This window comes from Lipotes vexillifer, unplaced genomic scaffold (genome assembly GCF_000442215.2).
Source record: "Lipotes vexillifer unplaced genomic scaffold, Lipotes_vexillifer_v1.1 scaffold277, whole genome shotgun sequence".
Lineage (NCBI taxonomy): Eukaryota > Metazoa > Chordata > Mammalia > Artiodactyla > Lipotidae > Lipotes > Lipotes vexillifer.
The window spans coordinates 77628-89881 of record NW_006772135.1 but is presented as its reverse complement, the minus strand read 5'-3'; the positions used below and the strand labels follow the sequence as shown (position 1 = coordinate 89881).

General features: G+C 42.0%; 1 protein-coding gene across 1 annotated transcript in view; it reads left to right on the top strand.

The window, feature by feature from the left end:
* LOC103078703 (putative uncharacterized protein C12orf63) overlaps positions 1–12254 on the top strand; it is a gene marked incomplete at its 3' end in the record, with an annotated part of 102527 nt that overhangs the window by 17659 nt on the left and 72614 nt on the right. The window contains exons 6-8 of the mRNA XM_007447303.1: positions 5447–5599; positions 9546–9633; positions 10155–10364. Of these exons, the coding sequence (XP_007447365.1) occupies positions 5447–5599; positions 9546–9633; positions 10155–10364 (451 nt within the window). The remainder of the gene's footprint in view (positions 1–5446; positions 5600–9545; positions 9634–10154; positions 10365–12254) is intronic.

Below are 12254 nucleotides of genomic sequence, written 5' to 3'. Positions count from 1 at the left end.
TCCCTAATCTCTCTCTCTATGGAGGAAAAAAATGAAAGCCAAGCTCATGAATTCTGGCAAGAGAACGGAGGACCAGAGCAGAAACCTGTAATCTTCAGGGTGTTGTGCATAAGGGTTGGGGTGGGAGGGGGAGGGGCATGCCTTGTTGGGGATGGTGCAGGACTGTGCATGCTTAGAGGAGGGGAGATGGTGGAGACAGGATGGAGGGGACAGAAGAGCGAAGTTCGCAGGAGAAGAGCGAGATTACTGGGGAGTTAATAAAGAGCTACTGTGGCCTGCGTATTTGATCCTCTTAAATGTGTGACAGGGAACTGTGTCAAGAGTGAACTTGCTCGGGGAACAGGTGCTCCTCTCCATGTGGCCATGTTCCTGGTTTGACTAGAGCCTCCAGGGTTTCTAGACGTGAGGGTGGTAATGAAAGATTTATCTCTATGGCCATTTGAATGTGACCCTGTGTTGTGAATTCCATAGGGATCTCCCTGGGCTTACAAGGACCCCAGGCTTATTCCTGTCTTATTCTCAAAGTGTCTCTGTGCCCACGTTAGCAGGCCTCAAATTGGTGTCACTTCCTGTTCCCCAAATCTGATACCCTTTGGAAAACTAGTTGGGAAAGCCTTCAGACTTGAACCGTGATTTTCTCTCTTATCTCTTGTTAGGGGTTTAAAACAAGGGAATGTCCCTCAAATTCACCTTTCCTCCTTTGTAAAGTATAAGTGATATCTATCTCTGCTAGTTGTAAGGTGCTGTGAGGATTGATTGCGATTAATGCCTATGGAAGTGGTTATTAATAAAGTTTATCCCAGCCATTTAGCTTTGAAAACTGTGGTCATTCATTCATGTAACAAATATTTATTGAGCACATACCACATAACAGGTATGGTTATAGGCCAGGGGTGAATTCAGTGGACAAAATGGGCAAAAATTCCTGCCCTCATGGAACTTGCATTCTAGTGGCCAGAGACAATCAATAAACAAGTAAAACACATAGTACGTCAGAAGATAATGGGTGCCACAATTTTAAAGAGGGTGATCAAAGGAGGCCTCACTGAGAAGTTAATGGTTAAGCCATAAGCTTAAGGAGCTGAGGAATCAAGACATGGAGCTATCTGAGGGCAGAATGTTCTAGATCAAAGTGAACCACTGTTGCCAAGACCCTCAGGTGGAAACATGCCTGGTGTGGGAGGGAGTGAGGGGGAGAATAGTGAGGAGATGGGGAGCTTGTTCATGTTGGGCCTTAGAGGTCACTCCAAGGGCTTTGGTGTTTGCTCTAGGTGATAAGGGAGCCAGTGGAGGGTCTTGGACAGGGACGTGACATGAAATAACTTACATTTTATTTTTTTTAAAATTATTTATTTATGTATTTATTTTTGCCTGCATTGGGTCTTCGTTACTGTGCACAGGCTTTTTCTAGTTGTGGTGAGTGGGGGCTACTCTTCATTGTGGTGCGTGGGCTTCCCATTGCGTTGGCTTCTCTTGTTGTGGAGCATGGGCTCTAGGTGCACAGGCTTGGTAGTTGTGGTGCATGGGCTTAGTTGCTCTGCAGCGTGTGGGATCTTCCTGGACCAGGGATCGAACCCACGTCCCCTGCATTGGCAGGCGGATTCTAAACCATTGCGCCACCAGGGAAGTCCTGAGAGAACTTACGTTTTAAAAGGCATCCTCTGGTTGCTATGTTGAGAGTGGCAAGGGTGGAAACAGGGAGACTGGTTGGGGGCGGCGATTGCAGTAATTCAAAAGAAGATAATAGGTCTTTGGAAAACAGTGGAAGTGGGAGTGGAGAGTGGAGCTGGTGAGCGAAGGTGGCACTCTGGATGTTTTCTGAAGAGGGAGCCTCCAGAATTTGTTGTGAATTTGACTTGGGGCATGAGATGGCATGAAGAGTCGACGACGATTTCAGCTTTTGGCCTGAGCAACTGGAAAAATAGAACCATCCCTTAATAAGATGGGGAAAGACCATGGGAGGAGTAGGTTTAGGGAGGAAAGATTCAGAAATCAGTTGGGAACCTGTTAAGTGTGAGATGTCTATTAAACGCACAGCGGAGGAGACCATTGGATAGATGAGTCTCAGGACTTCAGGGGAGTGGGGGCCAGAGATAGAAATTTGGGAGCCAGCAGCATGTGGATACTTAGACCCATGAGACTAGATGAGGTCATCAGGGGGGTGAATGTGCTACCAACCTGGCTTCTTGGCCTCTTTAATCAGTAGAAGTTGATAAGAGGCAGGACGAGAAATTCAGGCAAGGCTTTACTGGGACTCGTGCTACAGCACGGGGGAGCAAGAAGAATTAACAGGTTCCCTCGCTCGCTCCCCGACTGGCAGGGGGGCTGGTTCCTTAAGCGGGGTGTGAGGGCAGATCAGTGGGTAAGGCCGGAGGGACCCTTAGGGTGGTCTCCCCGTGCCCTTGGTGGTCCTGTGTGCAGGGATCATGCCCAGTACCCTGCTTTTGCTCCCGGCACCTCAGAAGTGACAGATTGTATATCTTACTGTTCATGATTTGCCCCAACTGTGCAAGCACGCAGTTATTTTCAGTCCCTTATAGTTTCTTTGTGTTCTGTTTCTTGAGCAGACGCTTGTCCAGGTGCAAGCACTGCAGCAAAGGTCCCAGGTCCCAGCCTGCCTCAAATGTTAGTTAAGAAAAGAGAGGCATTCTGAGGATTGAGCCCTGGGCTTTTCCAGTATTAAGAGGTTGGGTAGATGAGGATGAATTAGCAAAGAGGATTAAGAAGGAGTGTCAGTAAGGCTGGAAAAGGAGCTTTAAGGCAAGGGAAGAAAGTATTTCAAGGAGGAGGGAATTAGCAACTGGGTCAAATGCTGTTGAAAATTTATGAGGGATAAAGTCTAAAAATTGAACATTAGATGTAGCCACATGAAGATCCTTGGGGTGAAATGATGGGGGAAAGTCTGATCTAAGCAGGTTCAAGAGAGAATGGGGAACAGTGAAAACAGAACTTTTTGAGGAGTTTTGTTGTAAAATGGAGCAGAGAAATAGGATGGTGTCTTGAGGGGCAAGTAGGGTCAGGAGAAAGGTTTTTTATTTTTTAAAAATAATTTTTTTTCTATTTTAGAAATTTAGATATAGTTAACATGCTATACATTACAGCTTTAGAACTTATTTATCTTGTAATTGACATTTGTACCTCTGGGCCCCCTTCACCCATTTTGCCCATCACCCCACCCCCTGCCTATGGCAACCACCAATCTCTTCTCTGTTTCTATGAGTTCGGTGTTTTTTAGATTCCACATATAAGTGAGATCATACAGTGTTTGTCTTTCTCTATCTGAATTTATTTCGCTTAGCATCATGCCCTCAAGGCCCATCTGTGTTGTCACAAATGGCAGGATTTCCTTCTTTTTTATGGCTGAATAATATTCCATTGGGTATATACCACATTTTCTCTCTCCATTCATCTGTTGATGGACACTTAAGTTATTTCTGTCTTGGTTATTGTAAATAATGCTGCAATGAACATGAAATTTTTTTGATTTTTTTTTTTTTTTTTTTTAAGATAGGAGAAAAAAGGAAAATGTTGTTGAGAATGATTCAGCAGAGGGAAAATTTTTTGTTTTTTTTTTTTTTTTTTTTTAAGATAGGAGAAAAAAGGAAAATGTTGTTGAGAATGATTCAGCAGAGGGAAAAACTGATGATTTGGAGGGGAGAGGAGAATTGCTGGAGTGATGCCCTGGCAGTGTAGATGGGCACAGGTGCTGGGGGCTGGGTGGGTCTGATGGTAGGGGATTGTAGGAAATCCCTTTGGATTCCTCCCATTTATTCCCATTGAGGTAGGAAGCAAGGTCATTGGCCGTGAAAGATGGGGAAGAGGTAATTCCCACTCCCTTTCTTTTCTTCACCACATAGCCAATTAACCACTCTCCTGTCGCTTCTAACATTGGAATGCTCCCTGTGTCCCTCCCTTGTTTCCACTGCTACCACCTCAGTCAAGTTCAAATCATACAATGTCTGTGTTATAACTTCACAACCTCCCAGCCACCACCCTCTTTCCATTGCAGGCTGCTGTGCATACAGCGGCGGGCTAACTCTTCCTGAAATACTTATCTCTTTCTGCTGGGGTCCTAATCAAAACCATTTCTTGACTGCCCATTAAAGAGGATGAAGGCCACTTACTCAGCGAGGGACTTCAGGCCTCTGGAAACCCTTCTCAGTTCAAAAGGACTGGCCATGTCATCTCATTGTGCCCTGAATCGCCACCCTTAATCCTACTCCCACCCTCTCCTTGCACAAACTAGTTCTGTGACCCAAGGGATGCTGCTAGACTTCTCTACGCCTGATTTTCCTCATCTGTAAAATGAGGATATAATAGTACATCCCTCTTATGGGTGTTGCTAGGATTCAGTGAGACTATCACAGTAATTATTTAGAATAGTTACTGCATAGTATAAACACTTAATCAACTTCAGCTATTCTTATTCTAACTGTCTGAAACCACTTGCCTCTTTCTTCCTGATCTGACCTTCCCTATCCTCTAAGACACAGCTGGCATATCTTCTCTCCCATGAAGTCTTTCTTGCTCATCCTTTCCTGCCTACACTGATCTCTCCTATCTTTTCCTCATTTTCACATGTAACCAGATACTTTCTGTCAAGGTGATTTTCATACTCCAGTGTTAGAATGCCTCTTTGCTTCAGCTAAACGGTAAATTTCTTGAGGGCAGACGTCATGCCTCTTAACCTCTTATAGCCCTGTTCCCTAGCAAGTTGCTGCACTCTCAAGACCTCAGATTTTACAGGGGATATTCGACCTGCTCAACTTGTTGAAGGGGTAAATTTATTTGTTATTCATCTGAAGCCTGTGTTTCTTCTTTCCCCTGTGCCTGCTTCATGGTGTATGCAGCCGGTCTGCAGCCTAATTTATGGAACCGTCACTTCCTCTCCAGGGACCTTGCAGCAGCTCTCTGCCAACATCTGCCCTTCTGGCCACTTTTCAGGACTGCTTTGTAGTTCCATACCTGTTTATGACTTCATCTTCCTTTCCTCTGCATACTCCAGTATTAGAAAGCTGTCTTTTCCTTCTCTCAAGGGAGCAGTTGCCCATCTCCAAGCTTCTTTGTTTCCTCCTTTCGTCTCCTTCCCAAGGCACCTTGGCTTTGAAGAGGCTGCTGAAAAGGAGTAGATTATTTCATCTTTTATGATCAGCAAAAGAAAAAGTAGGAGGCTTTATTAGGAAAATTGGCAAGATCTAAAGTTATTTGCATTTCATACAAACCAAAATTTTCTAAGTTTTTTCTTTTTTTAAAAAAGAGCTGTCAGATATACCAAAAAAATTTTTTTTTTGATCTGAACGTTGAAACAACTGCTGCAGACCTGGGGGCTTTGAATTTAGCAGCTTTCGTTTGGGCCCAAGAAATTCTCTGAATTAGAAAGTCTTTTGCTGCTTGTTGGCTTGCTGCAACATTTCATCCCTCACGTGACTCTTCCCTTTCCTTTCAGAATACAGCAAAGCCAAAGAGCTCCTCTGTGTGCCTGTGGACGTGACAGACACATTGAGATGTTTTAGAGAGACCTTGGAAAAATCCAAATATCACAACAGATCAATCCGACACAGCAGAAAGTTGCTTTCGTTATTTCTTGCCCAGACACAAGGTAAAATACAGTCGTTCCTAGGCATCTGCGGGGAATTGGTTCTAGGATCCCCTGTGGATACCAAAATCCGTGGATGTACACGTCTCTTACAGTCAGCTCCCCTCCCCCGCCCCCCGTATCTATGGTTCTGCATCCCCAGAAATGGAGGGCTGACTGTACTTGCTCTACATCCCTTCCTCTTTATATACCCAGGGTACCACCCCGTGGGTCTACTGTGTTCTGCGGTAGGTTCCTCGTTCCCCCACTTCCATGCCCACTCCCTGCTGCCTTTCACTTTCTTCTTGTCTAGTGGATTACCTCTGTGTTTCTCACACTTTATTCCAACCAAAGCACTGCCTCACTCATCTGCTTCTATGCCTTCTGTGAAATGAGCATAATCCCTAAGTGGAGTAAATATGGAAGCAGTGCTATAGTCTTGTTTTATTTTTATAAGTAGATGAATTGTTTCATACCGAATTAACTACAGTCTTTTACCAAAACACTACTTTATCAATGTCTAAGAAAGGGATGCATTTTAATATACATATCTAGTAAAATTTCTTATTAATACCATAGATTTTGATCTCAGAGATTTCTTTTAGCTTAAAAAAAAGATATTCACTGTTCTTGGTTACATTACACTTGTTTTCTTCCTTCTCAAAATCTGTTGATTTGTAAACTCAGTCAAAGCAGGACTTCAAGTGGTTAAGTGGTAACTTCAGAGCGGAAGAAGATACTCAAATTCAGGCCAAGAAAAATCTCAAATTATCTACATTTAGGTAATTTAAAATTTGTTAAAACCCTAATTTGTGTTTATAATACTTGCTGTTCACATTTATCAGAATAATAAGAATAAAGTTAAAGAATAAATTTAAATTAATAAACTTAAAATAATTGTATTTTAAAGTTATTAATAATAGATTTAAACTTAGCATCTAAGATGCTAATAGTCTCTGAATTGATCTTTTAGAAATTTGACCAATTGTTTTTTACAACCACTGACAAGTTTTATGTATGTATGTATGTATGTATGTTTGTTTGTATCTATGTATCAATATATATTCATTCTTGTTGCTGCCCCTTCTCCCCGCAAAAAGCACTTACTATGACATGTACCCACAGTTTTTGGTTGTATTGTCCACAGACACGCATTACATTAAATTGGCCCTCTACATCATGTTTAAACTTCTTTCAATTATGGTGTACATTAAAAGTGGTTAAGGACATGAATAGAAAAAGCAAATACAATTCCTAAGAATGGTTTACACCACCTCAATCTGAATTTCACCTGGTACTAAGATATTCTCAGCAGTTTATCCCCAGTCCTTGGGCTGTAGACCTAAATCCATTTTAGCTTCTCTGTCTCTGAGGTTTTTGACTACATCCCCTAGAATAGTTTTTCTTTTTCTTTTTTTTCTGTGTGTTCTCTGATCTTATACAGAGACAGGTTCTTTCCCATTTTTTTTCTCCCCTCAGGTCAGAAGTACCTCTGCACTGCTGCTATCCTAGAGGTCTCTGCCCCAGAGGCAAACTAACATCTTACTGTTGGAAACTCTTTTCAAAAAGGCAAACTCAGAACCTGTGCAACTTCTGCCAGTCCCCAGGAGGAGCAAAGCATTATCTCAACATTTACTTTCCAGCAAACTGCCCCTCTGTGCTGTTCCTTATGAGGTAACACAAGTGTAGAGCACATCGCACACCTGGGCTCTTCACAAATGATTCGAGATACGAAGTTTAAGGAAATAGTGTCCTTCGAGCTGCACATGAGTCTCAGCTCTGTACAAAACCCTTCCTTCCTTCTCCTTTTCCACTTCTACTTTTTTCCTCCTCATCAACTTCCCTTCTTTCTCCATTTTTAAGTTTCTTTTAAATTTTTTTCATGAATTTAGGAGACAAAGGAGGAATGAACAATTTAAAATTCACTACCAGAAAGGTGGAGTTTTGCCTTGGGACAGAAGAGATGCACATGCCAACACCTCCTGACCTTTCTCAGGAGCACTTCCAAGTTTTCAGCTCAGTGGAGAAAAGCAAACTTCCCTCCTCACAACTTGGACTCGTAATTTCTTCTTATTATGAAACTATTAGTAAGATTTATTCATTATGTGTTCATTTTCAATCTGATCTGTCACATTAATGTTGAGATTGCATTTGGTCTTGAAATATTATCTTTTTTAAATGATTTTTTAAATTTATTTTTTTATCGAAGTATAGTTGATTTGTAATATTGTGGTAGTTTCGGCTGTACAGCAAAGTGATTCAGTTATATATCTATATCTATATCTATATCTATATCTATATCTATATATATATATATATATACTTTTTTCAGATTCTTTTCCATTGTAGGTTATTACAAGATATTGAATATAGTTCCCTGTGCTAGACCGTAACTGAAATGTTATCTGTAGAAGTAGGATGAAAGAGCTTGAACATAGAATCTATTCATCACACCCTCGTGGACAGTGACAGAGCAGCGTCAAGACAAGCAGCTTCCAGCCCCTCCCATCACCCACTTTCCCCGATTGGCTGTCACCATTGTGAGATTCTAGGCACCGTCCCATCCATCCCACCTTAACTGAATCTGTGAACCATTTGTCGAGATGTGGCCACTGTTATGTGCTTTTGCTCTGCCCCAGCTGATTGCATTTTCCTTGTCTTTCCACTTGATTTAGTTTTTCTACAAATTCAGCAGTATGAATTCAGTCCATGTTGTAGACCCAACGTCCCCCCTTTTTTTATAACAGACATTTTGTAACTCCCCCTTTATTCTTCCTATGCACATTATTTTTAAAAATCAATATGAATCTCTAAATATAAAATGAAGGGTAAATAAAATGAAATAACTTTATAATAAAAGAATCTATTTGTTGGTATGTAAGAGCTTAGGCACTAGAGGTATAGAGAAGCAATCAGATGCTCACATATAGTATGTAAAGTATACAGGATACACATGAATGTGACAGCTACGAATGCAGACTGATACAGGTGTATTGGTAACTCAAGTACCATCAGCATTGCTAATTTTGGTGACATGATGTTCTAAAATGGCAAATCTAGGCCATTCTGGACAAAACAAAATATTACAGTGGTTGCATTTCTGGAAAACTCAGAGCATTTTGAACACACGCAAACATATCCTTTCTATGAAATAAAGTTAGATGTTAGACTCAAATAATTATAAATAGGTTTCTCACCTTTTTCCTCACTGTGGGGGAAGGTTCTGTGCGTGGCAGGCCATCAAGTGTCAGGTCCTTACCTAGGAAATACTAGCAGATGCCCCATTGTGACAACTAACAAAACCCTCCTCAAATTTCTAAAATACCCTCTAGGGGACATTGCTTCCCTCATTAGAAACCGTTGCCATGTTAGTTGGGTTTTGTGGCTACACATCCTGGAATGCATGTATTCATCAGAGAACAACAAATTCAGGTACTATTCAAGATATGCTTTTTTGCATTTGGGTAAAGGAAGAATCCAAACTGCTGTGCTCTTGTCACATCCCTGATCAAAAACAAACTGTTCAACGCTTCCCATATGCTGTAGAATAGTGTCCACATTTCTCCACATGGCACTCAGATGCCTCCCTAATCTTACCACTACCCAATTCTTCACCCTCCCCAGAAAGTGTATTCCGGCCGCACACATTGCCATATATATATACCCAGCCCTTTCTGCCTTGCACTTTTTCTGGATTTTTCTCCTTCACCATCTCAACCTGCCCGACTCTTACTGTACTTTCTCCACGTTTCCCACCTCTTTGACCCCATCTCCCACTCCATGACATTAAAATAGAACATCGTTTGCTCTCTTTCTCTACCCATATTGTGTGACATTTAAAGGCTCTATTAGCTTGAAGTTTGCTTATCTACACAGTTAAGGTATAAGGCAATTTAAAATATTCTTGAAAATATACAGGAAATATTTTCCAGGGACTGACATTTGTTCTTTCACTTGATTAAAAATACAGATGTTCTGCAAACCAGCAAGGAAAGAAGTCTTAATGTTCAGGCATTGCATGAACTTGGAAGTCTTCTTGTCTTCGCACAAAAGAAAAGGTAGTTTTTAGGAGTCAGTAAAACAAGGGAAACTTTGTTCAGCTGAAAAAATGTTTAATTATTGTGAAAAATACTGCCTTTCATAAATTTTAGTCTGTTGATAATATTCCATTGCTGCATTTTATTCATCAAATGCTACCTGAGAGAAATGGTTATGAGCAATAAATGGTATAGATCCATTCTCTGACATTTTAATTAAAATGTCTCTTCAGTGGGCTTCCCTGGTGGCGCAGTGGTTGAGAGTCCGCCTGCCGATGCAGGGGATACGGGTTCGTGCCCCGGTCTGGGAGGATCCCACATGCCGTGGAGCGGCTGGGCCCGTGAGCCATGGCCGCTGGGCCTGCTCGTCCGGAGCCTGTGCTCCACAATGGGAGAGGCCGCGACAGTGAGAGGCCCGCATACCGCAAAAAAAAAAAAAAAAAAAAATGTCTCTTCAGTGCATTTGCTTTCCCTTTTGGAAGATAGATTTAGTAACACGGATCTCAGAAAACATTCTGCTGCATGCTCCATTTCTGTTTTAGGGCTGCTTTTAAATGTTGGAGTCAAGCTCTTGATGACATATTCAGAAAACAAGACGTGCTCCATACATGGAAGGAGTATGGCAGCTCACTCACCAATGCCACTGACAGCTGTTCACCTCCAGGTTCCAAAGACTACAGTGAGGAGTTTCTGTCAAAAGTTGGCATTTGGGGATGTTTGCAAGGGGCGGTGATATCAGCGAAGATAGCACAGTGAGTGTGACAATGGAGTGGTCTGTGTCGTATCTGTTGCCTCCTTTGTGGGCTGCCCACCCGTGCCATGTAGGGTGCCACACCTCACACACACTGGGTTCCCGGGCAGCTATGTCCATATCATACAGGCTTATACGGTTTACTTAATTTGTGCTGTTTCTTGTTTATGGCCATCTCCTCTTCCTGTTAACACCTGCCACACCTGGAGTGTGAGAACCGTGTGGGCATAGGTCTTTGTTCTGTTCACCAGTATATCCCGAGTGCGTGACATGGAGATGGGCTTCAATAACTACTTGTTGAATGAATGAACGAGTGCATGAACAGTTGGAATTTGAGAAAGAATAACAGCGTAGAGGCAGGCTGACTAGGGCCTAACTTTAGGGCCCCCAGCAAGTTACTCATCCTGCCTGAGCCTCAGTTGTCCTCATCTGTAAACTGTGGTGACAGGAATTACATGACACACTGTATTAGTTTGCTAGTACAAACTAGCAACAGAGTACCAATCTGTGAGCCATTTATTGTCTCACACTTCTGGAGGCTTGACATCTGAGATCAAGGTGATTACAGGGCTGGTTTCTTCTGAGTCCTCTCTCCCTGCTTGTAGGTGGCTGTCTTCTCACTCTGTCCTCACATGGTCTTCCCTCTGTGCATGTCTGTGTCCTAATCTCCTCTTCTTATAAGGCCATCAATCATACTGGATTAGGGCCCACCCTGATGACCTCATTTTAACATGATTACCTCTTTAAAGACCTATTTCTAAGTATAGTCACCTTCTGAGGCACTAGGGGTTAGGACTTCAACATATGAATTTCGGGGGTACAGTGGGTCACATAATTTAGCCCATAACACAGACTGTATTAGTTTCCTATTAGTGGTATAACAAATTACCACAAATTTAGTGCCCTAAAACAATAGAAATTTATTGTCTTACAGTTATGGAGGGCAGAAGTCCTAAAATCAATGTGTTGGCAGGGCTGAGCTCCCTCCAGAGGCTCTAGGGGACGATCTGTTCTTGCATGTTCCAGCTTCTAGAGGCCTCCTGCATTCCTCAGCTCATGGCTCCATCTTCTGTCTTCAGGACCAAGAGCCTGTCGTCTTTCTGTCTCTCTCCGAGCTCTGTTTCCGTCCTCACATCTTCTCTGACTCTGACCCTCCTGCCTTTCTCTTATAAGGATCATTGTGATTACATTGAACCCAGTAATTCAGGATAACTTCCCTATCTCAAGGCCCTTAATTTAATCACATCTGCAAAGTTTTTTGGTTTTGGGTTTTTTGTTTGTTTGTTTGTTTTTTGCCACGTGGAGTAACATATGCATAAGTTTGGGGGATTAGGACGTTGATTTCTTTGGGGGGGCCATTATTCAACCTGCCACATGTAACATATGGGAAAACCTATCACAATGCCTTATACCTAGTTAGCACTCACAGATATCTTAAATATTTGATTAATGTGTGAAATTTAGGAAGTATGAAGAGAGTGGAGGTACAGGTTTCCTTTACCTCTCTAGTTACATTTTAGGGCGTGGTAGGCAAAAATCTGCATAGTATTTTGAGCTGTAGAGAAAGTTTTTAAAAATAATAACTTGTCCTAGTTAATAATCACACTGTTTTCAGAAAATTAGCATTTGGACAGGGGAAGTATGGAATTACCACTTTAAAAATATCAAACATTTAAAGATTTTTTAAAAACTCTGTCGTTCGATTTTTTTTTTTTTTTTTTTACCACTCCTGGGATGGAACTCTTCCTTACACACACACACACACACACACACACACACACACACACGATCCCCACGCAAGTTTGAGTTTTAAGTTAGTAGAGCTTGGCAGCAGAGAATAGAAAAGCTGAGGAAGGTTCCCAGCTTGAAAAGAACAGCTACAGCATTCCTG